The 23,195-nt window shown below is 42.0% G+C and overlaps 1 protein-coding gene across 1 annotated transcript; it reads right to left on the bottom strand.

Moving 5' to 3' along the window:
• Window positions 1–1,146: 1,146 nt before the first annotated feature.
• On the bottom strand, window positions 1,147–18,888 carry Cpt2 (carnitine palmitoyltransferase 2). Its single transcript, XM_046451123.1, has 5 exons — window positions 18,614–18,888; window positions 12,745–12,825; window positions 10,608–10,714; window positions 3,113–4,417; window positions 1,147–1,761 (listed from the first exon to the last, which is right to left on the bottom strand). The coding sequence occupies exons 1-5, from the start codon at window positions 18,763–18,765 to the stop codon at window positions 1,430–1,432; spliced, it is 1,977 nt and encodes a 658-aa protein (XP_046307079.1). The 5' UTR covers window positions 18,766–18,888; the 3' UTR covers window positions 1,147–1,429.
• Between the last annotated feature and the right edge of the window lie 4,307 nt (window positions 18,889–23,195).

The following is a 23,195-nucleotide window of genomic DNA, read 5'->3' as shown; positions in this document are numbered from 1 at the left end:
AGGTGCCAGAAGCATATATTGGGCAGAACATCTGACTCAGTACCTGCAGTCATACTGCGGAGGAGTATGCCTTCCTGCTCACCAAGCACACGGTCAAGACTGCCCGCCATGCCAAGGTAGACTCCTCCCTTCTGGAGCGGGTGAGGTCCCAGCTCCTGCCAGGCAATTCCACAGCCTAGGCAGGCTCCTTTTGACTCCAAAGGGCCTTTTGGTGTCTAGGAAGTAGTAGTTAGGGCTCCTCGCCCTCTGAGTGATGCAAATCTAAATCCATTGTTGTGGTTAACGTATATTGTGCTGTTCCTGGGAGCTAAGTGTGTCCAGAATGAAATTTCTACCTTATGTGTTTTGACCAAGGATAGAATTTTTCATAAAGAAGGAACAGTAAAAACCTAGGCAAGGCAGGCTGAAGACATGGGACCCACTGGGCTTCTCTGTAGGACATGTGTTAAAGGGAAGCAAATAAGGAGGATAGAAAGGCTGTATCTGTAACTCACTGAGAAGCCATTACGAATGCAGTAAGATTAACACAAATTACTTCCTTTTCAAAAAATTTGATAAAAATGCCCTTCTGTTCAAGTTCCAGTAGCATTCTAACAAGTAATGGGAGAGGAAAAAAAATCTATACTCATTCCACTTAAAGGAAATGTTCTCTACTGTAAAATGCAGACTTATGTTTGCTACCTGAGGCCACAATTCTCACTCACACTTCAACTGATTAAAATAAACACATGCCCATTATAAATCCTCATTTGGTCCCCCAAACTAGTCAAATAGCAGTCCTTAAATCCGTGGTTAGATCCTTTATTGAAGCAGGCCTGCCAGAATCAAGCAGAGCAGTTCACTCCTTAGAAAAATAAAGAGTACTTTTGCCCAAGAGAAAGGGGCAAGTTTATAGAGGATGAAACAGTGTTTCCCATAGCACCTGAGGAGCCGGGAATCAATGGGAACTTACTGCTTCCTGAACTTACTATTGGGAAGTTCTTTGTGGGAAGTAGGGATTAAAAAAACAAAAATGGGGATATAGCTCAATTGGTAGAATGCTTGCCTTGCATGCACAAGTCCCTGGATTCAATTCCCAGCACCACAAAACAAAACCAAAAAAAAAAAAACCCCAAAAAAACACTACTAATAATAAGAGGAAGCATCTTTAAGCAACAATTACACAATTACATTTTATTTCTGTTTAAACAATAAATAGACCTGAGTTAGTTCTTTAAACCCAATATCTTGATCAGAGGGTCTTGAAACTGTTATTTCCCATTCAGAAATAACACATTTAGCTTTAAAAAAATGATCTTTGAGCTCAAGCTTGCAGCACTGGCTGCTTGGGCCCATGACTAGTTTCATTAGGCACAGGATAGCACTTATTGGCTACACGGCCCTCCATTTTCATGAGGAAGTAATGGAGGACTTTCCATCTACCTGGAAGCTAAGCTTTGATGGATTTGCCTTCTAAGGCATCAAATATATCTTCTAAGGATTTCTCAACACAGTGAAGAAACTCCCGGGCATTGCGTCCTGGGTAGGAGGAGACATTGCAGCCTATCCAGTCATCATGAACAGCATAACCAATGCCAAAGCCATCAGGGACAACAGGGGCAAAGCCACCAAGGTTCACTGCTGGGCTGCTCAGCGTGCTGGTGGACAGGATGTTGTGGTTTATCCGTTCATATGCAGGGTCCAGGTAGAGCTCCGGCAGGACAATTCCTTGGGCTGCCACTAGGTGCCGCAAAGCAAACAAGTGTCTGTCAAAGCCCTGGCCTGTCAGAGACAAAATGGAAAAACAGGAGTCTCAGAGTCTCAGAACTAGAAAGGATCTTAGGCAAACCTCCCAGCCATGACAGGAATCCCCCTTAAGAGCAGTCTGTAAAGTAGAAGAAGGGTCTCTCTACCTCTATATGTATATCTCCAGCTCACTAAACTTTGCAGAAGCCCATTCCAGAATATTTTTAAAAAAAATTTTTTAAACCAGGAATTGAACCCAGAAGTGTTTAACCACTGAGCCACATCTCCAGGCATTTAAATTTTTTTTTATTTGGGTAACAAATCTCTAAGTTGCTTAGGACCTCACTAAGTTGCTGAGGCTGGCCTTGACTTACAATCCTCCTGCCTCAGCCTCCCAAGTCAATGGAATTATAGGTGTGTGCCACTGCACCTACCTTAAATTATTTTAAAACAGATTTTCAGCTGTCAATAATTGAGCTAAAAATGAGCCTAGAATGAAAGCATGGTTTTAAAAATTGTGAATCAATTTAGTCAGTCAAGACACTACGTGAAGAAAGCCATAGACTCAAAAACTTAAGATATGGGGCTAGAGGTGTACGCAGCTCAGTGGTAAAGTATGTGTTAGCATACACAAGGCCCTGGGTTCAATTCCCAGCAACCGCCCCTCCTCCATCACACACATAAACCAAAAATAAGACAAAACTCAAAGTCCAATTCACATGTAAAAGACAAGATTAAGTCACTAGAAAAAAAAAAAAAAAGGATTTTTTGCCAAGGTTCTAATTTCAGCCTTACAACATATTTTCTGTGTAACACTAGGCCAGTGGCCTCAGTTTCCTGCCTATAAAATGGAGAAGGAAAAAAACTAGGTCTTGGAGGACCCTTTCAGTTCTAGGACTTTGAAGCTATGTGAAAAGATTGGATATCCTCCACATCCTTTCCAGGTTTTCAATTTTATCACAAAGAGATGAAAAGATGACACTTCAATTTGGAAAGCACTTCTGAGATGATCTATTTCCAAGGAGCCAACACGCTACATCTGAGGTAAAGTGATGGGGAGCTGTGGGCTTAGAAATTCTCAATTGTTGAAAGGAAGTCTGATAACTAACAAGCAATAGAAAAAGGAGAATCATGACTCACAACTGAAGATGACTTTTAAATGAGAAGAAAGTTAGATGCATTTCCCCATCCCTACTTAGCACATGAGAACATTCTGATCCCTAGTGGCTGGGCTAGCTCTTCAGACTACTAGGATAAGGGGGAAAAAATCATCATTTTGGGAGTAAGCAGGTGAATTAAATCTAGGGACAAGGTAGACATCAGATGTGGGGGGATGTTACTGAGTCTAACCCAGGCACAGAGGGCATGCTCCCCACCCCTGCCTCACCCATTGCTGCTTCTTTGGTCAGCTGGCCATGGTACTTGGAGCACTCGGCCATCAGCTGCTGAAGCTCGCCAGCACTGTGCTTAGAGGGCTCCCTGACGAAGGCCTCAGAGCACCTCTTTGTGAAGATGGAGGCTGGGCGGATGGTCTCAGTGCGGCCATGTTTGAATGCTGCAGTGCTGCAGGACTCGTAGGTGGCCACTGTCTGCCCATACTGCCGCAGGAAGGCCATCTGGAAGGCCAGCTGTGCCACTGCGTCAGGGCTCAACTTCTGCTTCTTCAAGAATTCTTTGCCTCCTCTCTGAAACTGCATACAGTCAATGGTGAGGGTTTTCGTGGTAGCATCAAACTTTTCCTTTGCAGCAGTGATTCCAGCCTTTAAGGCATCATTCAATTTGAAGCTGAGTTTTTGCACAGTGATGGAAGAGTCTGTATTGGCTGGCTGGCTCTGGGGAGTGATGGCAGGAGCGTTAGTGCTATCTTTAAACACTTCATTGAAAAACCTGAGTACTGCAACCCCGTCACCCCAAGCATGCTCAAAGTGGACAGCGGCAGTGCCATCCTTGGCCACAATGAGATTAAAGGATTTATCAAACCAGCGATTTGTACCATCACCATGTAGCATGGTGTGGGACAAATGGACAAGGTCCTTAATGGGGAAGTCATCTAAGCAGAGGCAGAAGGCAGCGGAGTCCACTTTCCTCAGGGTCTCCTCATTGCCCCCATGTATCAGCTTCTGCCTGAGCTCTGCCCAGACATCTCGGTTCTCACTGGTCAGATATGTCAGAGGAAACTCAGGCACAGGGCTATTGTCTTCGAGAATGTACTTCAGATGTGCCTGGATTTCTGAGGGGCTTACGATGTGCCCATCTTGATCCAGGACATCAAAGACATAGAAATGTCCTTTTCTTAGGACCAGGAGGTGTTGGGCCTTGTCATCAGTAAAGAGTTCATCCCGCCTGGGTTTGGGTAAACGAGTTGAATTGAAAAGCCGAAAATACTGAGACATATCCAAGGGATATGCATTGACCAAGTAGGCTCCATACCAAGACAGAGAGGAAGGCACAAAGCGTATGAGTCTCTTAAAGGTATTCGTGTCACTTTTGGCAGGGTTCAAGTGGAATACTTCTGGCTCCAAAAGGCCAGCCCGGAGTGTCTTCAGAAACCGGATGGCAGAAACAGTCATGTTGGTCGCCCGGGTGAGCTGGTCATTATACTCAGATTTTGGATCAGGATTGAATGCCATAAATGGATTAAAGTTCAGAACAACTGAGTCTCGAGCAGTTAAATACATATCAAACCAGGGACCTAAAAAGTAAAATAAAAGGGATTATACAATGTGTGGTCTTTTGCATCTGGGTTGTCATTTTTTTAATTTATAGATGACAGTGGAATGCATTACAATTCTTATTACACATATAGAGCACAATTTTTCATATCTCTGGTTGTATACAAAGTATAGTCACACCAATTCATGTCTTCATACATGTACTTTGGATAATAATGATCATCACATTCCACCATCATTAATAACCCCATGCCCCCTCCCTTCCCCTGGGCTGTCATTTTTGATAATGTTTTTGAGGTCCATCCATGTTGGAGAGTATATTAGTTCTTCATTTCATTTTTACTGTTGTTTAATTTTGTTGTTATTGTTGAACTATGTTCCATTTTATGGATATACTACATTTTGTTTAATGGCTATTTAGGTTGTTACCATTTCTTAGCTATTATGAAATATACTGCCTTGAACTTTCATATATGAGTTTTTGGTTGGACATGTTACTAATTCTCTTAAGCATATAGTTAGGAGTGGAACTGGCAGGTCATCTACGTTTCTTTTAAGCCTTTTGAGGAACAGCCAGGGCATTTTCTAAAGTAGCTGCAGCCTGCCCACCAGTTGCACATGTGGATTCCAATTTCCCCCATATCCTCATCAACACTTGTTACTATATGTCTTTTTAACTGGGGCCATTCTGGTGGGTATGAAGTAGCATATCATTATGGATCTGATATGTATTCCCCTAATGTTTATTAATTGCTTTTTCTTCTTTATTCTGTTTCTTTTTCTTTTTTTTTTTTTTGGGGGGGGGGCGGTTCCTAAAGGGAAAACATGCAGTGAGATTCCATGCTAGAACAGAACAGCTAATTCCTACCCCATATCCTTAGGTTTCTCTTGATTTATCTACTTTCAGGGATAATATTCATCTTTGACTATCTCCTTAACGGACAGGGCACAAAGGGCAGCCTTCACTGTTCTTCTATGTACAGTATATATTTATGAATTCTCTTTTAGGAAGTACTCAAGGGGCGGGGATGTGGCTCAAGCAGTAGCGCGCTCGCCTGGCATGCGCGCAGCTCTGGGTTCGATCCTCAGGACCACATACAAATAAAGATGTTGTGTTCGCCAAAAACTAAAAAATAAATATTAAAAAATTCTCTCATTCTCTCTCTCTCTCTCTCTCTCTCTCTTAAAAAAAAGGAAGTACTCAAAAAACCAATTAGAAATAACCATAAGTGCATGTGGATCACACTAACTTGCCCTCTGCATTCCTGTGGATGTTTTGCCTACAAAACTTCCAGCGCAATATTTTATCAGAAAAATGTGTCTTCAAGGGAATTCCTGCTGAGGTTAGTACACATGGATAAAATCAACAAAAAAGGACTCTCTACGACTTTAGAGGAAATAATTTTCACAGGTAGCACTGGGAAAGGACCAATAGATCCAATTTAACCATGACTTCTTCATTGGCCCATTCATTCCATTCCATTCTTTGACAGTCAGTACCAGGTCCTGGTCCAGGGGATTTAGAGAAGAATAGGATATATTCTTTAATTCTGAAAAATTCTAGTGAAGTAGACAAACAAAATTAAAATGTGATGCAATACCCTAAAATGATGAGAGAAAAGAAGTACTAGTGGATAAGATGTATTTTATTAAAGAAAATATAAATTCATTACTCTGACTCCCACTCCAACCTTGAGTAAAAGAATTTAAAATACAAAATAGGGTTGGGGATGTGGTTCAGAGGCTGAGTGCCCCTGAGTTCAATCCCTGGTACCTTCTCCCAAACATACATACACATACACACACACACACACACCCCAAAATAAGGCCAAGAGAATGAGAAAAGAGCAAATATTCAAAACTTGAAAGTATTTAGGTAACGGGTAATAACCAAAAACAGATTCAAGAAAGCCAATCTTAAACTGGCATGACAGACAGATAAAAAAATAATCTGTTTTACACAGCAGAACTTCCAGACAGCTCAGTAACGGGCTGTTTAGATCTCTGGTTGAACAACTGTTTAATTAGATCACTACTATTAACCCAGTGTTTCGTCCTTACTTTGATAGAAGGCTTTTTGTATTCTCTGGTTAAAGTGAAACTAGAAGACCTAAATCACAGTTGAGCTCTCAAACTTGTTTCCCTTGCCCTATTTCTACCACACTAGCAACCTCCTGGCAGTTTACTGGAAAAACCTTCCCTGAGGAATCTGTCTCAAAGACACTACCATTAGGAGAACCTCAAAGAAACAGTTTAGCCAGATCACATCACAGTGACACGTGTAACCAACAAGCCTCACCCTCATCCACAAGCTTTCAATAACTTTTTAGTATGTCACTCATATCTAAGGCAGCAGAAGGATTAAGAAGCATCAGCAGAAAGAAAAGAGGCAAAACAAACAGGAAAAAAGGCAATTTGAAGGAGACTGACTATGAAGGAAGAAGAAAAATGTTTTAAACATTCCAGAGATAAAATTGTTTAAAAAGAAAAGAACATCCTAAGAGAAAGAAAGAAGAGCCCTTGGAAATGAAAAACAGGAAAGGAGAAATTTAGAAACTCAAAGACTGGAAGACAGAATTTAGCACATCTTCCAGACAGCAGAACAAGAATAAGAGATAAAAAATATGAGAGAAAAGATAAGAAAATTAGAGGACCAGGCTCAGAAATTCTGCAACTGAATAAGAGAACCAGAAAGAGAAAATAGAAAAAAGAAGAGAGAAAAATCAAAGAAATAAAACGAGAATATGCTAGAGCTGGGATAAACATGAGTTTGAAGGGTCAAAGAACTCACTGAGTGACCCAGCAAAAGGTATAAATACACCCATACCAAAACACATTATCTGAATTTCAGAACACCCAGGAAAAGAGAAATTTCTAAAAGCTTCCAGAAACAGAGGAAGCAAAGGATCAAGACTCAAAATAACAAAATAACTTAGCAACACTGAAAGTAAAAGGCAATGGAGCACTTGCTTGCTCTCTGATTTCTGGATACCATGAGGTGAGCAGCTTTCCTGACCACACCTTTCTGTCATGATGTTTCTGCTTTTTAAAAGGAATAGAACCAGCTGATTGTGGATGGAAACCATAGCCAAAATAAACCTTTCTTCCTATAAAAAATAAATAAAATAAAAGATAATGGAGTATGGACTTTAAAATCTGTGGAAAAATTATTTTCAAGCTAGTCAAATAAATTATCACTGAAGTATGAGAACTTTCAAAACTTTTGCTCTCTGTGTTCTGCTTCCAGAGAGCAAAGGGAATCTTGTGTTCTAAGAAAATAAAGGAGACACTAAGAAAGGAAAATGTGAAATCCAAGAAACAGAGTCCCAGCATGAGAAAGAATAAGAGAAACTCAGCTGAAATAAAAAGTTCCCAAAAAAAGATCCCAGGCCAAGAGTTCACAGATGCCAGGTGGGGGTACACACCTGCAATCCTAGTGACTCAGGAGGTTCAGGCAGGAGAATTACAAGTTCAGAGCCAACCTCAGCAACTTAGCAAGGCCTTAAGCAATTTTGTGAGTTCCTGTCTAAAAATAAAAAATAAAAAGGGCTGGGGATGTGGCTCAGTGGTAAAGCATCCTGGATTCAATCCCCAGTACCAAAAAAAAAAAAAAAGTGTGGGGGGGTGGCGTGAGGAATGGTTTCACAGACCCAGTCCAAAGTGAGTCAGAAGTTCTAGAAGAGACTTTGTCAAGAAGAAAAAAATTAGGAGATGGGGTTGTGGCTCAGTGGTAGAGCGCACTTGTGGTAAAGCATGCTTGAGGGACTGGGTTTGATCCTCAACATCATATAAATGTAAAATAAAGATATTGTGTCCACTTAAAACTAATACACACACACACACACACATACATATATATATTATTTTTTAAAAGAACAAAATTAATAGACTATGTAATGTTCTCTCATGTACTCAGAGGAGATTCAGACAATTTAGGAGGAGTATGGGCATAAATTATTAATCAAAAGAAAAGATGAGCCAGAAGGGGTGGCACACACCTGTAATCTCAGCAGCTTGGGAGGCTAAAACAGGAGGATCACAAGTTTCAAAGCCAGCCTCAGCAAAGGTGAGGTGCTAAGCAACTCAGTGAGACCCTGACTCTAAATAAAATACAAAATAGGGCTGGGGATGTGGCTTAGTGGGCAAGTGCCCCTGAGTTCAATCCCTGGTATCAAAAAAAAAAGGTCTCATCTATTCTTTTTTTTCTTTTTTCTTTTTCTTTTTTGGTACCAGGGATTGAACTCAGGGGCACCCAATCACTGAGCCACATCCCCAGCCCTATTTGTATTTTATTTAGAGACAGGGTCTCACTGAGTTGCCTAGTGCCTCACCATTACTGAGGCTATCTTTTAACTTGGCATCGTCCCATCTCAGCCTTCCGAGCCACTGGGATTACAGGCATGTGCCATAGTGCCCAGCAGGATCATTATTAACTTTAGAGAAGCCAGGTATGGTGGTGTATATCTGTAATCCCAGCAACTCAGGAGGTTGAGGAAGCAGGATCACAAGCTCAAAGTTAGCCTTAGCAACTCAGTGAGGCCCTAAGCAACTCAGAGAGAAACTGTCTCAAAATAAAAAATAACAAGGGCTGAGGATGTGATTCAGTGTTTAAGCACTCCTGAGTTTAATCCTCAGTGCCAAAAAAAATTTTTAAAAACTTCAGAGAAAAAAATAAGTTTCTATAGGAAAGGAAAAACAATCCCAATGTACTACATGACTCAGCTAATACTAGCATTTGTATGATCATAACAGTACAAACAAGAAATATTGAATTAACCAAAATTATAAATAATTATACTGGGAAAATGTGGGTCTGAGAAATATCTACAGTTATATATGTGGGAGGGGATGTAAACATTTGCTAAATTCTAATCTTTGTAGTTAGATGTCAACAGATAATGCCTAAAATTAAAAAAAAATTAAAATTAAGATGCAGTAATATAAGTATATCATTTAGGGACCTGTGGGTACATATCAAGGGAATTAAACAGGAAATGAAAGAAGGTGTGAAGTGTGAAAATAAGGGAAGGTCAGGCAATTGCTACTTCTCCTAATAAGCCTTATGGAAATACTTGATTCTTTAAACTATGTGCATGTATAACCTGATACAAAGAAAAAGTAAGTTAAAGAAGTGCTGAAGGAAGAGAGGTGGAAGTAACCAACTTTGAATGAGAGGGGAAAGGACTGAGAAGATTTATAGAAAAACTACCCTATCCAGGGCTGGGGTTGTGGCTCAGCGGTAGAGCACTCACCTAGCGCGTGAGGGGCCCTGGGTTCAATCCTTAGCATCACATAAAAAGAAATAAAGGTATTGTGTCCAACTACAACTAAAAAATAAATATTAAAAAGAAAAACAAAACAAAACAAAACAAAAATGCTACCATACCCAGATCTCAAAGGAGGAATTTGCCAGGAAAAAAAAAAAAAGAAAATGGAGCCAGGCACAGTGATTTGTAATTCCAGAAGCTGAGGCAGAACAGAAAGTCTGCAATGCATACTCAAGGACAGCCTAGGCAATTTAATGCAACTCTCTCTAAAATACATTTCTTAAAAAATGGCTGTGTGGGCTGGGATTGTGGCTCAGTGGTAGCGTGCTTGCATGAGGCACTGGGTTTGATTCTCAGCACCACATACAAATATATAAAATAAAGGTCCACCAACAATTAAAAAATATTTAAAAAATAAAATAAAATAAAAATAAAAAAGGGCTGTGAATGTGGCTCAGAGGCAGAATGCTCCTGGGTTCAGTGCCCAGTACCAAAAAGAAAAGAAAAAAGAAGCAGAAGGGGAAGAATATGGATAAAAGGCATTGAAGGTGAAAGACTCACAGGTTCAGGGGACCACAGAGTTCTTGCTTGTTGAAGCATGGAGTGTATCGGGAGGAGTCATGAAAGGGCAATTAGGTCAGCCTATGGGGGACCTAGAACCATAGGAAGAAGCCGCAGGACCTGATCCTGCATCCTTTTCAGATAGTCCTTGATTGGACTCCACCAATAGAGAAGGCAGCCACTGCTAGAGAGGAGGCCCCCAGTCAGCACCTAGGGAGGCGCTCCCGCAGCCTTAACATCTGCTTCAGGAAGTTGAGGGGGCCATAACTTCAATGCTGGTCTCACTAAATATATTTATGAGACCAAAATGGCAGAGAGGATTCCTTATTTTTCATTATAGATGGCACTGGGAAAAGTCCTGCCCACAGGCCAGCCCACCTACCAGAAATGTAGCTTGTGTGTTTATTCTGTTTGTCCCGAGCCACCAGCTGCTTGTGTAGTTCTTTTCCAATTCCATTCTCAAAACTCTTACAAAATTGTTCTGTCTTCCTGAAATGATCAAAAAAGACAGAATTAAACCATGGCAGGAAATACCTAATACCTTTAGGTTCATGGTCAAGAAGAATTCAGAGGGATCTGTGGATCCCCCAACAGCATATCCCTACAAACTGGGAAGGAGGTAAGAAGGTACCTCTGAAATCAGCAGAAAAGGAATCAATCTAAAACAGAAAAATCTAGGATATCAGGAAGCTTAATCAATATTTCACAGGACACTCTAATCTCTAGGAAGCAGTTTGGCATGAAGAAAAGGATATAAGCTTTTGAGTAAAAAATAGCTGAGTTTAATTTCTGGTTCTGTCACTTTTAAACTGTGTGACTTTGGACAAGTTATACATTCTCTCTTGAGTCTCAGTTTCTTGATGTGTAAAAGAGACCACCCTACAAAGTTAAAAAATATATAGTCTAAAACATAATACTCACTTTGTAACTGGTAGCTGTTAATTCATTACTATATTAAAAGAAACTTCTAGTGACTTACAAGAATTTTTTTTTTAATTTCAAAGTTTGGTTATTTTAATGCAATTTCACCGTTTGAGGTAATGTGGGTAAATTAAGTGGTTCATCCATCTGAAGAGAACACTAACAGTTCCTGAACAAGGAATATTTAAAAGCAGGGACCTAGATTATAAATAGTTTCTGTTTCTCTGTCACTGCCCAATGAAGGATTCTGATTCAAATAGAAATGCCAGTTATGGATACAAAAAATTCTCATTATGAAAAAAGTACCAAAGTACCAAACCACACAAGGCTAACAGAGCTTAATGCAATCCACTTTTTGGCAATATCTGATATTATTTTTGAATTCTTTGCTGTATTAGTTTCCTAAGACTGCCATAATGATCACAAACTGGGTGGGGCTTAAAACAACAGAAATTTATTCTCTCACAGTTCTGAAGGCTATAGTTCAAAATCCAGGCATCAACAGGACTGTATCTCTCTGAAGACTCTAGGAAAATCTATTCCATTCTTAGCTTCTGATGATAACAGCAATCTTGACTCTCCTTGGGTTGTTGATACAACACTCTAATCTCTGTCTTCATCCTCACATCGCTGTTTATATCTCTTTTACTCTTTTATAAGAACATGAATTGTATTGGATTAAGGACCTACCCTGCTAGGCACAATGGCACATGCCTGTAATCCCAGTGATTTGGGAGGCTGAGATAGGAGGATAGCAAGTTCAAGGCCAGCCTTAGCAACTTCGTATCTCAAAATAAAAAATAAGGTCTGGGGATATAGCTCAGTGGATAAGGCCCTCTAGGTTCAATCCCTCAGACCAAAAAAAAAAAAAAAAACCTATTCTACTCCTCTACTCCAGTAAGATGTAGGACCGCATCTTAACTAATTACATCTATAACAACCCTATTTCCATATAAGATCACATTCTGAGATTCTGAAAAGGGCATGGATTTGGAAGTCATACTATCCAGCACCATAAACATGCTCAACAAGCAAACTTCTGGTGGGCCATATGGTTCTCAATGGACCTCTCTACCAAGAATACACGCCCTCTGCAAATGACCAGTACCAGCTGGCCTCCCAGGTACACCTGCCAAGATAAAGTACAAGTATGGTACTCTGGCTGGGCACAGTGGCCTAGAATCCCAGCGGGAGGCTGAGGCAGAAGGATCACAAGTTCAAAGCCAGCCTCAGCAACAGGGAGGCATTAAATAATTCAGTGAGACCCTGTCTCTAAATAAAATACAAATTAGGGCAGGGGATGTGGCTCAGTGGTTGAGTGCTCCCAAGTTCAATCCCCAGTAACCCCTCCCCTGAAAAAGTAAGGCATTCTGGCTCATAAACCATCTGTTGAGTCAGGTTGGAAGGACTCTCACCTCAGAGACTGCTCAGTCTTTTGGAAATGAAAATCTTTTCCTGAACTTGCAAAAGTATAAACTAGGTTCCAGGTTCTGGAGATCCAATCAAGTCACAGACATTCCCTGAAGCTTGGTCCACCATTACTTGCCAGGCTCTCTGGAACCACCCAACCATAGTCATTCAGAGTAGTCAGCATTTACCTGAACTGGCCATCATTCAAGAGAGGTTTCTGTGCATTGAGGTATCTCCTAATGGTGTCTTCAAGTTTGGGAATAGGCAGCCTGGAGAGAAAGCAAAGTCAGCATAAGGCAGACAATATGTTAAAGAGATTAATTAGCTTCACAAGGCAAATGAGAAAATTGATCATTAATGTATCAATGGTAACTCCACATTTTAGTAAAAAAATTTCTTTCATACTGGGGATTGAACTCAGTGGTGTTTCATATGAGCCACACCCCTCCCCCCAATTCCTTTATTTTTTGAGTCAGGATCTTGCTAAATTGCCCAGACTGACCTCAAACTTGCAATCCTCCTGTCCAGGTTCCCAAGTAGCTGAGATTATAGGTGTGCACCACCGTACCCAGCTTTATTTTTTGAGACAGGATCTTGTTAAATTGCCCAGGCAGGCCTCTAACTTGAGATCCTCCTGTCTCAGCCTCCCCATAAAGCTGTTAATTTATCTAATCTATCTGTCTACCTATCTATTTTGGTACCAGTGATTGACCCCAGGGGCACTTAACCATTGAGCCACATCCCCAGCCCTTTTTAAAAAAAATTATATTTTAAGACAGGGTTTTGCTAAGTTGCTAGGGCCTCACTAAGTTGCTGAGGCTGGCCTCAAACTTGAGATCCTCCTCCCAAGTCTCCTCCTCCCAGCCTCCCAAGTCTCTGGGATTACAGGCAAGTGCCACTGCACCCTGCTGTTATAATTTTTTTTTAAAAAAGTTACTTTTCATCTCTGGTAATTTTTTTCTCAGTAAAAGGAAGAAACTGAAAGAAATGGCTCTAGGGCCCTCTCTAACTCTGTGACTACAACTTCAGGAGTCATATTGATTCCTGCCCTTGCAAGGAAATTTAGAGAGCTGACTCTGGCTGCATCCCTCACAGTTGTGTGACTGTGGGCATACAACTGTCTTGTACCCAAGTGTCCTCATCTATAAAATGGGGGTAATATGCATTTGTACCACTTTAGGGTTCTATACTGGTTAAATGCCGCAATGCTTATCAATGATTTAGAAGAGTGCCTAGCACATAGGAAAGACTCAATAAACTAGTCAGTCCTCAAGTCCTGTAGCTCCAAACTCTGCCCCTAGTCTTTTCACTTCTCTAGGAAATCAGCTCATCACCACCTCTCCTCAGTGCCTAGCATAGAATTTTCTCATTTCTGCTTTTGGGCCACCTGACATCCATTCTCCCAGGTTTCTAGTAATAGTACCCTGTTTTTGTGGAAGAACTAACCTTTCCTACTCAGTACCAGTGGTGCTGGTGGAACCGACTACCTCAAACTCCCAGGGGTGGGCTTACAGATTACTAGTATAGGACTGATGAGACCAGTAAGAACCAATCAGACAGGATTTTTTTTTTTTTTTGGAACTCCCAGGAAGGGCAATCTCTATTAGCTTGTGTCACTAAAAGATCAGGATGTAAGCTACATCTTATGTGCTGGCTACCACTCTGTCACCAGGGGAAGAAAACCTGTTTGAGAATGGAGTTCTATAAATGAAGAGTTCATCAGGAAGCCGAAACAGGGTCTAAATGACATCATATGATCCTCTTGATCCATTGGCTATTTTTCAGGACTGTGAATTCATTTGCTAAAGCCCAGTTTGACTTGAAATTTCTATAACTTGCTACCACAAAGGTCTGCACCATAACAATTTCTTTTTCAGTAAGTGTTCAGAAGCCATTCTTCCAGTTAACATTCATTCTCTTGAAAAACTGAGATGTGAGAGCAAGTCCAGTCTCTATGCACTACCCTACTTCCTTCACATTCTTCAGAGAACACCACAAGTGATTGAACATGTGCACCACAGTTCCTGGAGTTCCCTGTGATGTAATTCAACAGGCCTTGAAAGAGGTAGAGCCCAGGTGTTAAGGGAGGTACATGACAGTTCCATCTTAACTACCTGGGTTTTCCTTCTCCACCCACTCCCATTGAAAAGTCATTTGCTGTAATAAAGATGGAAGTAAGTGCTACACTGATTTATCTCCTGTTTAAGTTCCTCTTGGTCACTTACTCGTTCCCCAATACTCCTCTGAGAAGTAGGCACTTTGGGATTTCTCCTGCAAGAACACAGCTAAAAAGCCTTCTCTGCATCTACAGGATCTAGTTACACTTGGGATAGTGTTCACAGAGTTGCTAGGGAATAAAATTTATTCTAGAAGACAAGAAGATAGGTCTGAAAGACATGCCTGTGGGGCCTGAAACATTACTGTTTTCCCTGTTATTCTCCACATCCTGGAATCTCAGACTCTTCTGCCTCCTGCAGGAATTCTAGAGAACCTGCCTATTATGTCTCCACACCAGTCATCACCAAAAGTGATTAGAAAGAAAAACAACAGATGACTGACATTTATTGTGCATCAATTATAGACCTAACATAGTGCCTAATAATGGGCTCTTCTCCCCCCACACACCCCACACCAACTCCAATAACTTAAGGCCTACATAGTGATTCTTTTCTTGGGCTGAGCCTATCATAAACCTTTCAAAATTTCTGGTCACATCACAGATTGCAGTTATCTGTTCCTTGTCATGTTCCTCTCTGTCCTTTACTCATTACTGCTCACTTGGTGAATTTCAGATTCCAGCTCAAGTGCTACTTTCTCTGTGAAACTTCCCTCACCCAGGCTCTAAGTCACTTGCACCTCTACGCTCACTCAACACAATGGCTTTCTTTCGGTGATTATTTACACCAGTTACAGTACTTGTGACTGACACCATGTACTTATTATGTGCCAGATTCAGCTTTTTTTTTTTTTTTTTTAAGAGCCCCAGCTCTTTAAAAAATTTTTTTCTTTTTTTAATTTTGAGACAGGGCTCATTAAGTTGCTGAGGCTGGTCTCAAGTTTTCCATCCTCCTGTCTCAGCCTTCCAAATTGCTGAGATTACAGGCATGTGCCATAAGATCCAGCCAAGTGCTTTCTATCACAGGGTTTGGTTCTAACTACTCAGAAAGGAAGGTAATATTAACATTCCCATTTTTAGGTAATACAGCTTGCTCCTGGCCATGCAAACAGTAAAAAGTAGAGCTGGGGTTAAAGTCAGGTGTGAGTGGCACACACCTGTAATCTCAGAAACTCGGGAGGCTGAGACAGGAATATTTAGTGAGACCCTGTCTCAAAATAAAAAGTGGGGCAGGCTAGGGATGTGACTTGTTCAATCCCTGGAACCATAAAGTGATAGATAGATAAATAAGTAAATAAGTAAATAAATAAATAAATAAATAAATCAGGTCTGACTCCTATCTCATTATTTTAAGGACAGCAAGATGTCATTTCCCTCTTATCCACATTATAACATTGTTTACCTGTCATTGTTTTATCTCCTCCACTGAACCACAAGTGCCTCCCCATTCCTGATGGGCCTCTAATCCACATCAATAAATATTTGATAAATATTCATTGATGTGGATTAGAGGCCAATCAGATCCATCCTTGGTTTCCTTAGGACTTACAGTTTCATAGTCCCAAGTTATATAAATACACCTCTTAAAAAAATATACACCCTGGGCTGGGGATATAGCTCAGTTGGTAGAGTGCCTGCCTCCCATGCACAAGGCCCTGGGTTCAATGCCCAGCACCACACACACACACACACACACACTCTATATATATCCCTGAACTATACAGCTAAAAGTGGTTAAAATAGTAAATTTTATGTAAAGCATATTTTACCACACTCATAAAAACAAACAAACAACAGGCAAATCATAGTGGGAGGGATCCTGGTAGAAAGAGCATCCAAGTCTACCAAGTTAAAAGGCAAAGGTAATAAGAAAACTGACAGATAAGGAGGAGGGAGTGACTAATTATGATACTTCCCTATCTCTTGTATCTTATCTCAGTATTATGGTACAACAGAGAACTGTGTGTTGCCACTCACAGGGGACTGTCACTAAGTTAACTGAATTGCCCAAAATTATAGCTACAGTTGCAGATATAGAATCTGAAACTAAGTTCTACCAGACTTCAAAGTAAGGGCTCTTTACCAAGTCTGACATCAAGATAAATGTCAAAGATGATACATTTTACTTCACTCTCTGAAACTAAACCTAAATTGTCATCTCTACTCCAGAATTTAGAAGGACTTTTATCCCCCAGCTAACTCCACTTTATAGATGAGGTCATGAAAACTGGTTGCTTAATGGGCAGTGAGCATTATGGTTTATTCTTGCAGATTCCTACAGATTTTTGTGCTGTGGATGGCTTTGGAATAAATGATCTTAAATATTCTTTCTAGCTTTCCAAGTCTGAAATACAGAAACTCCTTTTGATCTTAAACCTGGGTGGGGCGTGGGCCTGCCTGAAAGTCAATGACCATGACTCTGGATTTGGCAATTGAAGACAGGTTTGTCAGTCCTGACCTTTCCCCCACATACAAGCACAGCTCAGACACACATGCTGACAAGGAGGAGGCAGGTCCCAGGCTTATCCCTCAGGCACACAGACTCTGTTTTCTTTCTCTCTCCTACTAGTTCAGATAATCTCATTTTAGTCTGTCTTAGAGGTCTGCACACTGTTATTTCAGAATTGCCTTTGGATGATCTTCCTGAGAGGGGAGTGTGGGCACTGATGTTGGGTTAAACATAACTCTTGGATATAAAGAAAAACAGCAACCTTGTGGCTGGGGGCACTGCCTGTGATATAATGCTGCTGGGGAGCGAGTACTGGCCCCTAGCTTGGAGGATTCCTGATGACAGTTTAGTGAGAAAGAGAGAAGGATTTCTGAAACAAATTGAAACTTGGCTCCAGGAACTAAATGGTGAGTGAGTAGAGATGACAATTTAGGTTCAGTTTCAGAGAGTGAAGGAAATTTCTAATTTCTTTCTGGAGAAGGAGAGCTGGCAATTTAGATGAAGGCTGGGAGTTCAAAGACTGGAAAAACTGGAAGCTGGGAAGTGCTAGGTAAGGGTTGGGGAGAGAAAGACTTAGGGCTATTCTTATAGGGTGTTTCATGTTTCAGAAGGTGGGGATGGTAGCCTATGATGAAGAGCATTGAAAATTTGGGAGAGTCCTGGATCTAATTTGAAAGAGATGAAGTCCTCAAGGGGCACTGAGGACAGTTTCAAGAATTCTATGAGGGTGGGCTGAAGTTGCAGGGAGAAATGTCTGTGAGGGAGGATATTTTAGAGAGAGGAACTTGAAGGGAGGGATGCTGAGGAGGGTCTGGTGGCTTGTGAAACGTTTCCAGGTTAAGACTGGACTTAGAAGTTAGGATGTGCATGGTGGGGGTATGGTTGAAGGTAAGAGTGAACATGCAGCAGTGCTTGTGAAGACTAATGGGGTGCTAAAAGAGGAGGGTGGAAGAATGAGGAGTGGCACTGAAAGTTCTGAGTAATGGGTGAAGAAGGGGGAGCCCTGGGAGAACTTGAGGAAGGGTAACCACAGTACTATTAATATCAGAAACTGGCAACCTAAATATTCCAGGCAGGAATGCTCAGCATTCATTAGATACCCCTAGTTTGGAAGGATTCTGATGGTTTTGGAGATATTCAGGCAGGACATATTTCAAGGAAAAATATGAGGGCCTCAATCCTGAGGCACTCCATCCATCCATCCATCCATCCGGTTGGAAGTTAGGTTAATGGAGAGGGAATTCGAGAAAGGCTCAAGATGGAGAATCGGAGAATTGTGCATGGAAGGATTTTGGAGAACTTGAAGGTTCTGGGGTTCCTGGGCTGGAGAAACTGGAAGCTGGGAAGTCACAGGAGTTCGAGAATGGGGAATATGGCTGCCTCCAAGGTCGGGGTTTGGGGGTGTAAGCCAGTTCAGTTTCAGAAGTCCTGAGTGAATGGAGTCGCGCTGGGGTCAGTCCTGGGCTGGCGGGGTCGGGGAGATCGGGCTCACCTGGGCAGACTGTCCTGGTAGTGCATGGTGGGCACGATGCTGTGCTGCAGGTACTGGCCAGGCCTACTGTCAGCACTGAGGGACCGACAGGGGGCTCCAGGGCCAATGGCAGGGCCCCGGGGCCAGGCGCGCAGCAGTAGGCGGGGCACCATCGTCCCGGGCGGCGAGAACGCAGAAGTGAAGGAATTCTAGTCCAAGAAAAAGGCCGCTACCCTCAAGGCCGGAGACGCAGCGTCAGGGACTCCGCGTCCAGTTCGTCCCCGCCCGGGGCCCACTTCCCGTCTACGGCCCCGCCCACAGAGCCCGCCCACAGAAGGCCCCGCCCACGGCCGAGTCCCGCCCGCCCGGCTGATGCCTGGAGACAGCTGGTCTCCCCATCCGGGAGGAGGAGGCGTTGGACCTAGCCAAAGTCCTCCCCTTCTCCTTTTATGGAGCAAGCTAGAAATAAGAGCTGGAGAAAAAGAACCGCCGAAATTCATTTTTGCAATTCGATAAGCCTACATTGATCAACGCTTGCTCCCTGGACGACTGTGGCATTTGATCAGGATCTCCGTTTAACTATGTCTTCAGTTAAATGGAGATCCTGATCAACGCACCTGCCACGATTGTAGCTTTTTTTTTTTTTTTTAACAACTTCATTTATTTCGCCAAGACAATTTGGTATGTAAGGTGTCTGGTGCTTATAGGTAAATGGAAAACGGTAGCGAATGTTACTGTTGTCACTAGTAATCCGTGGCGTTAGCCCGCTGAGGATCTTTGACAGGCAGTGATTCTTAACACTGTTCAGCTGCCCTGCCAGCTCAGCTGAGCAGGTATTGGGGGTGGAGGGAATGTACAGGAGCCCGAAACCGTGAAATCTTGGGACCTGGCCACCTCATCAGTGCAGAGGTGAAGACCCTCCTCAGTGAACAGTCTCAGCTTGAACAGTTCCAAAGAAAGGAAGCCCGTTGTTAAGAGGAAACTCTTGACCTTTAGCTCTAGGGACTCTTCCTGGTTCAGTCCACCGCAGGAGGCTGCTTGTCACCACACATTGTCCTCAATGCTTCTTCCAACTCTGACTTGAAGATTCCTCAACTTGAATATAGATCCACCATCCCTCATCCATTACAAAACAACCGCAAAACAACAACAACAAAAAAACCCCACCCACCCCTTCCTTGATCTCAGCTGTAGCTAAAAGATTAGGTAGGCTCTGCTCCCATTTTACAGAAGAAGGAAGGTATCAAAAGACATAGAATTATGCTGTCTGGCCTGAGGCACAACAGAATTCCATTCTGGGAACACGACCTTCCTTTAGCTCCAGCTCTCAATCAGGACCCTGTGGGTTTGAGGCAGCCAAGTACATTCTGTTCCTTTCATATTGGCCAGGCAGAGTCAGGGGCTGGAGTGCATCCAAAAGAGCACTGGATTGGGAGTTAAGAGACCTGAGGTTTGGTCTCAGCCCTGTCCTTATCTATTTAGGTGACCACCAGTTGAACAGGAAGATCACAAACCAGTTCTAACATTCATTCAATAGTGATTACAAATGCTGAAGAACTAAGCAAGAAACTGGAATATACTGATTATCTAGATAATCCTTCTCCCTTGAGGAGAGAACAGATCCAACTGGCTCAAGTCCAAAACACCAGTGCCATTTGCGTGTTGAGTATAGTGTCAGAAAGAGCATGTAAAATCCTTTTTGAAAAAAAGATCAATTACCCCCTCCCGAAACCCTAACAGTTTTCAGAGCCTTGAAACTTAAGGCAGATATCTGGATCTGGGTAGAGCTTGGGGGATCAGAGAAAGAAATATTGGACTAGTAGAAGAGCACTGGTCAGTTCTAAAGACAGAGGACCAATCTAATGGTTAAAAGGGGCTCAAAAGTCTTCTGTGGTATGTGGCCAATAGGAACAAATCTATCCACCAGGCTAGTGTCCACGGCCTTCTGAATCTTGGCTCCCACCTGTTTCTCCGTCTCCCACCATGTCACCTGAAGCACTCCGTGCTGTAGTGACACTGAACTACTCATCATCCCATCCCCACCTCTTGTCCTTACTCCATGCCATTTCTTTAAAAGAGCTGTCTCACTGCCTAGAATATTCTTTTCATGCATCTCTACCTAGTAAACTTTTTTTTTTTTTTTTTTTTTTGAGACAGGGTCTCTCACTAAGTTACTGAGGCTAAGGCTGGCCTTGAACTTGCAACCCTCCTGTCTCAGCCTCCAGAGCTGCTGGGATTACAGGTGTGCATCACCAAGCCTGACTCTGCCTAGTAAACGCTTCCTCGTCCCGCAAACCCCATTTCAAAATGTACCACCTCTATGAAGTCTTCCTCAGTTCTCAGCATTCTTCCCCAAGAGAACAAATTCCTCTGATTCCACAGCACTTTTCACACTCCTTTACTGTTTTGTATGTACAGCTGTATTGTGAGTTAATGATGAGCTATTTAATTGTTTATACACTTCTCACCATGAATTTTGAGGTCCTCTAAGGCGGGGACTTTGTTTTCATTTATGTACCCAAGTATTTGGCCTGGGTCCTGGTGTGGGTAAGTGCTTCCCTAGAGATGGCCCTGGGGACTGTACCACATTAAGGATAACATGAGCTGGGAGTTTAGAAAGACCATATCTTGCTGTGCAAGGGTCAAGAAAGTTAATCTGCTTAGAGAAACGTCCTGAAGAATAAATTGTTTGTATTGTAGTAATCCCCAGGGTTTAGCTCTGTTTTTAATCAACTATGTAAAAGCAGAACACAGTGGCCAGGTTAAAGTAATATTCATATTTTTTTTTAAAAGTTCTTAAAAACAATGAACTTTAACTGGATAGCAGGAGAGTTCACATTCAACAAAAAAAAGATCCAGTTGGTTAAGTATGAACAAAGAAATGGCAACCCTTTGCTGGGTGCAGTGGCTCACGTCTGTAATCCCAGCGGCTCAGGAGACTAAGGCAGGAGAAACTCGAGTTCTAAGCTGGCCTCAGCAAAAGTGAGGCACTAAGCAATTCAGTGAAAATAAAATACAAAATAGGGCTGGGGATGTGGCTCAGTGGTCGAGTGCTCCTGAGTTCAATCCCTGGTTTAAAAGAAAAGAAAAGAAAAGAAAAAAAGATATGGCAACCCTCAAATATTTAAAGAAATGACAGGAACTGCTAGTACCTAGAGTTAACATGGCTTGAGTCTGAAGTTCTCAGGTTTTACTGGATTTTACCTTGACCAAATATCGCTTAAAATAAAAAATTCATAGTCCAGACTTTGAAAAGCACTGCCTGATTTAATGGGATTTATTATAATGAATTATAAACCCTTAAAAAGTAATTGTAAGAAAGTATGTAAAACCAAAGTGTACAATTACTTTCTGTGCCCCAAAAAGAAACTTTTAAAATTTACTTGTGGATACACTAGATATTTGATTAAACCAATCAATGAAGAATTAGTGATGTGTGAAAAAATTGTTCCTTTTAACTTTACAACTAATCTAACATTGGTTGGAACTATTGGAGACAACCAAAGACAAGGACATAAGGAGCTTATTACATGACATGAGGTTCTGTGGGTAATGGAAAATGCAATAGACATTTGGGCTAGGGCTATGGCTCATTGGTAGAGTGCCTGCCTGGCATAATCAAGGATCTGAGTTCAATATCCAGAACAGGGAGGAAAAAGAAAAAAATAAATGCTATATATCCAGCATAGTGTATACTCTCTCTCCACACACCCTACGTAGGGGCCCACAGAACCAAATTTATGCATCTCAGACATGGACAATGGTCATCTGAGCTGGCAGAGTTCTGTGTCCCTGTTTACAAGGGTGCAATGGAGAATGGGAATAGGGGAGGAGGTGAAGGCTTGGGTAGGTAGGAGAAAGGGAAGATGCTATTTAGCTTCTTTGAATATTGGAAAAGGATGGAAAAGCTTGCCCTGACGGAGCCCAAAGATGCCTTTTTATCCACTCCTGGAAAGGATACTTTGGAGAAGAGATCAGTCAAGTTGTGAGCCCAGCTGTGGGATGAGAAGTTGGGCTGAAGTGGCTGCACTATTTTCCTCATCCCCACCCCTTCTTAGGTGCCCTGGCCCATTTGTCCAGGGCCTAATTGATAATAGTCTTTTTGTTTAAAACACCAAGATCCTTTCCCAATCATTCTATTACATCCCTTAGTCAATTGTTGGATGTTCTTCCTGGAGTAACATGTGACTTTAAAGTCAAGGCTGGGCTGGGCAGCACACTTGGGTGAGGATGTTGGGATTCATCTGGAAGTAGACTGGGTTGAAGAAGACATCAAGTAATCAGATCCCTTTGGAGGCAGCTCAGGTCTGTTCAGTGAACGTCTGGGTAACCCCTGACCTGTGGGTGAAAGGAACAGAAGAGAGATTGGATCTCAGAGGACATCCCTCAGGAACCAGCCTAGTATTCCTTCTTAGAACTGCTTCTGGTTTCTCTCCTTCAGGATCTTTTTCTCTAGCCAGGCTCTCTCTCTTCTCTCACCCTGAAATTCTCCAAATTTGTTCTGGCTTCTGTAGTCTGGACATGTATTTTTCATAAGCTAGAACATGCTCACTATCCCCTCCTCTCTTGTACAACATTTTCCTTCCTTTCAAAACCCCATTCT

This window comes from Marmota monax, unplaced genomic scaffold (genome assembly GCF_021218885.2).
Source record: "Marmota monax isolate L192 unplaced genomic scaffold, Marmota_monax_Labrador192_F-V1.1 WCK01_AAM20220418_F8-fsc00023, whole genome shotgun sequence".
In the NCBI taxonomy this organism is placed as follows: Eukaryota; Metazoa; Chordata; class Mammalia; order Rodentia; family Sciuridae; genus Marmota; species Marmota monax.
Note: the sequence above shows the minus strand (reverse complement) of the source record. Positions and strands in the feature narration are given on the sequence as shown.

What these genes read in the sequence shown, in the direction of transcription:
- Cpt2 (XM_046451123.1), bottom strand. Translation starts at nt 18,765, where the DNA reads ATGGTGCCCCGCCTACTGCTGCGCGCCTGGCCCCGGGGCCCTGCCATT. An exon ending in TACCAGGACAGTCTGCCCAG is followed by an intron (nt 12,826 to 18,613) that starts GTGAGCCCGATC and finishes CTTTCTCTCCAG; the next exon opens with GCTGCCTATTCCCAAACTTG. An exon ending in GACCAAAGAAGCAGCAATGG is followed by an intron (nt 1,762 to 3,112) that starts GTGAGGCAGGGG and finishes TGTCTCTGACAG; the next exon opens with GCCAGGGCTTTGACAGACAC.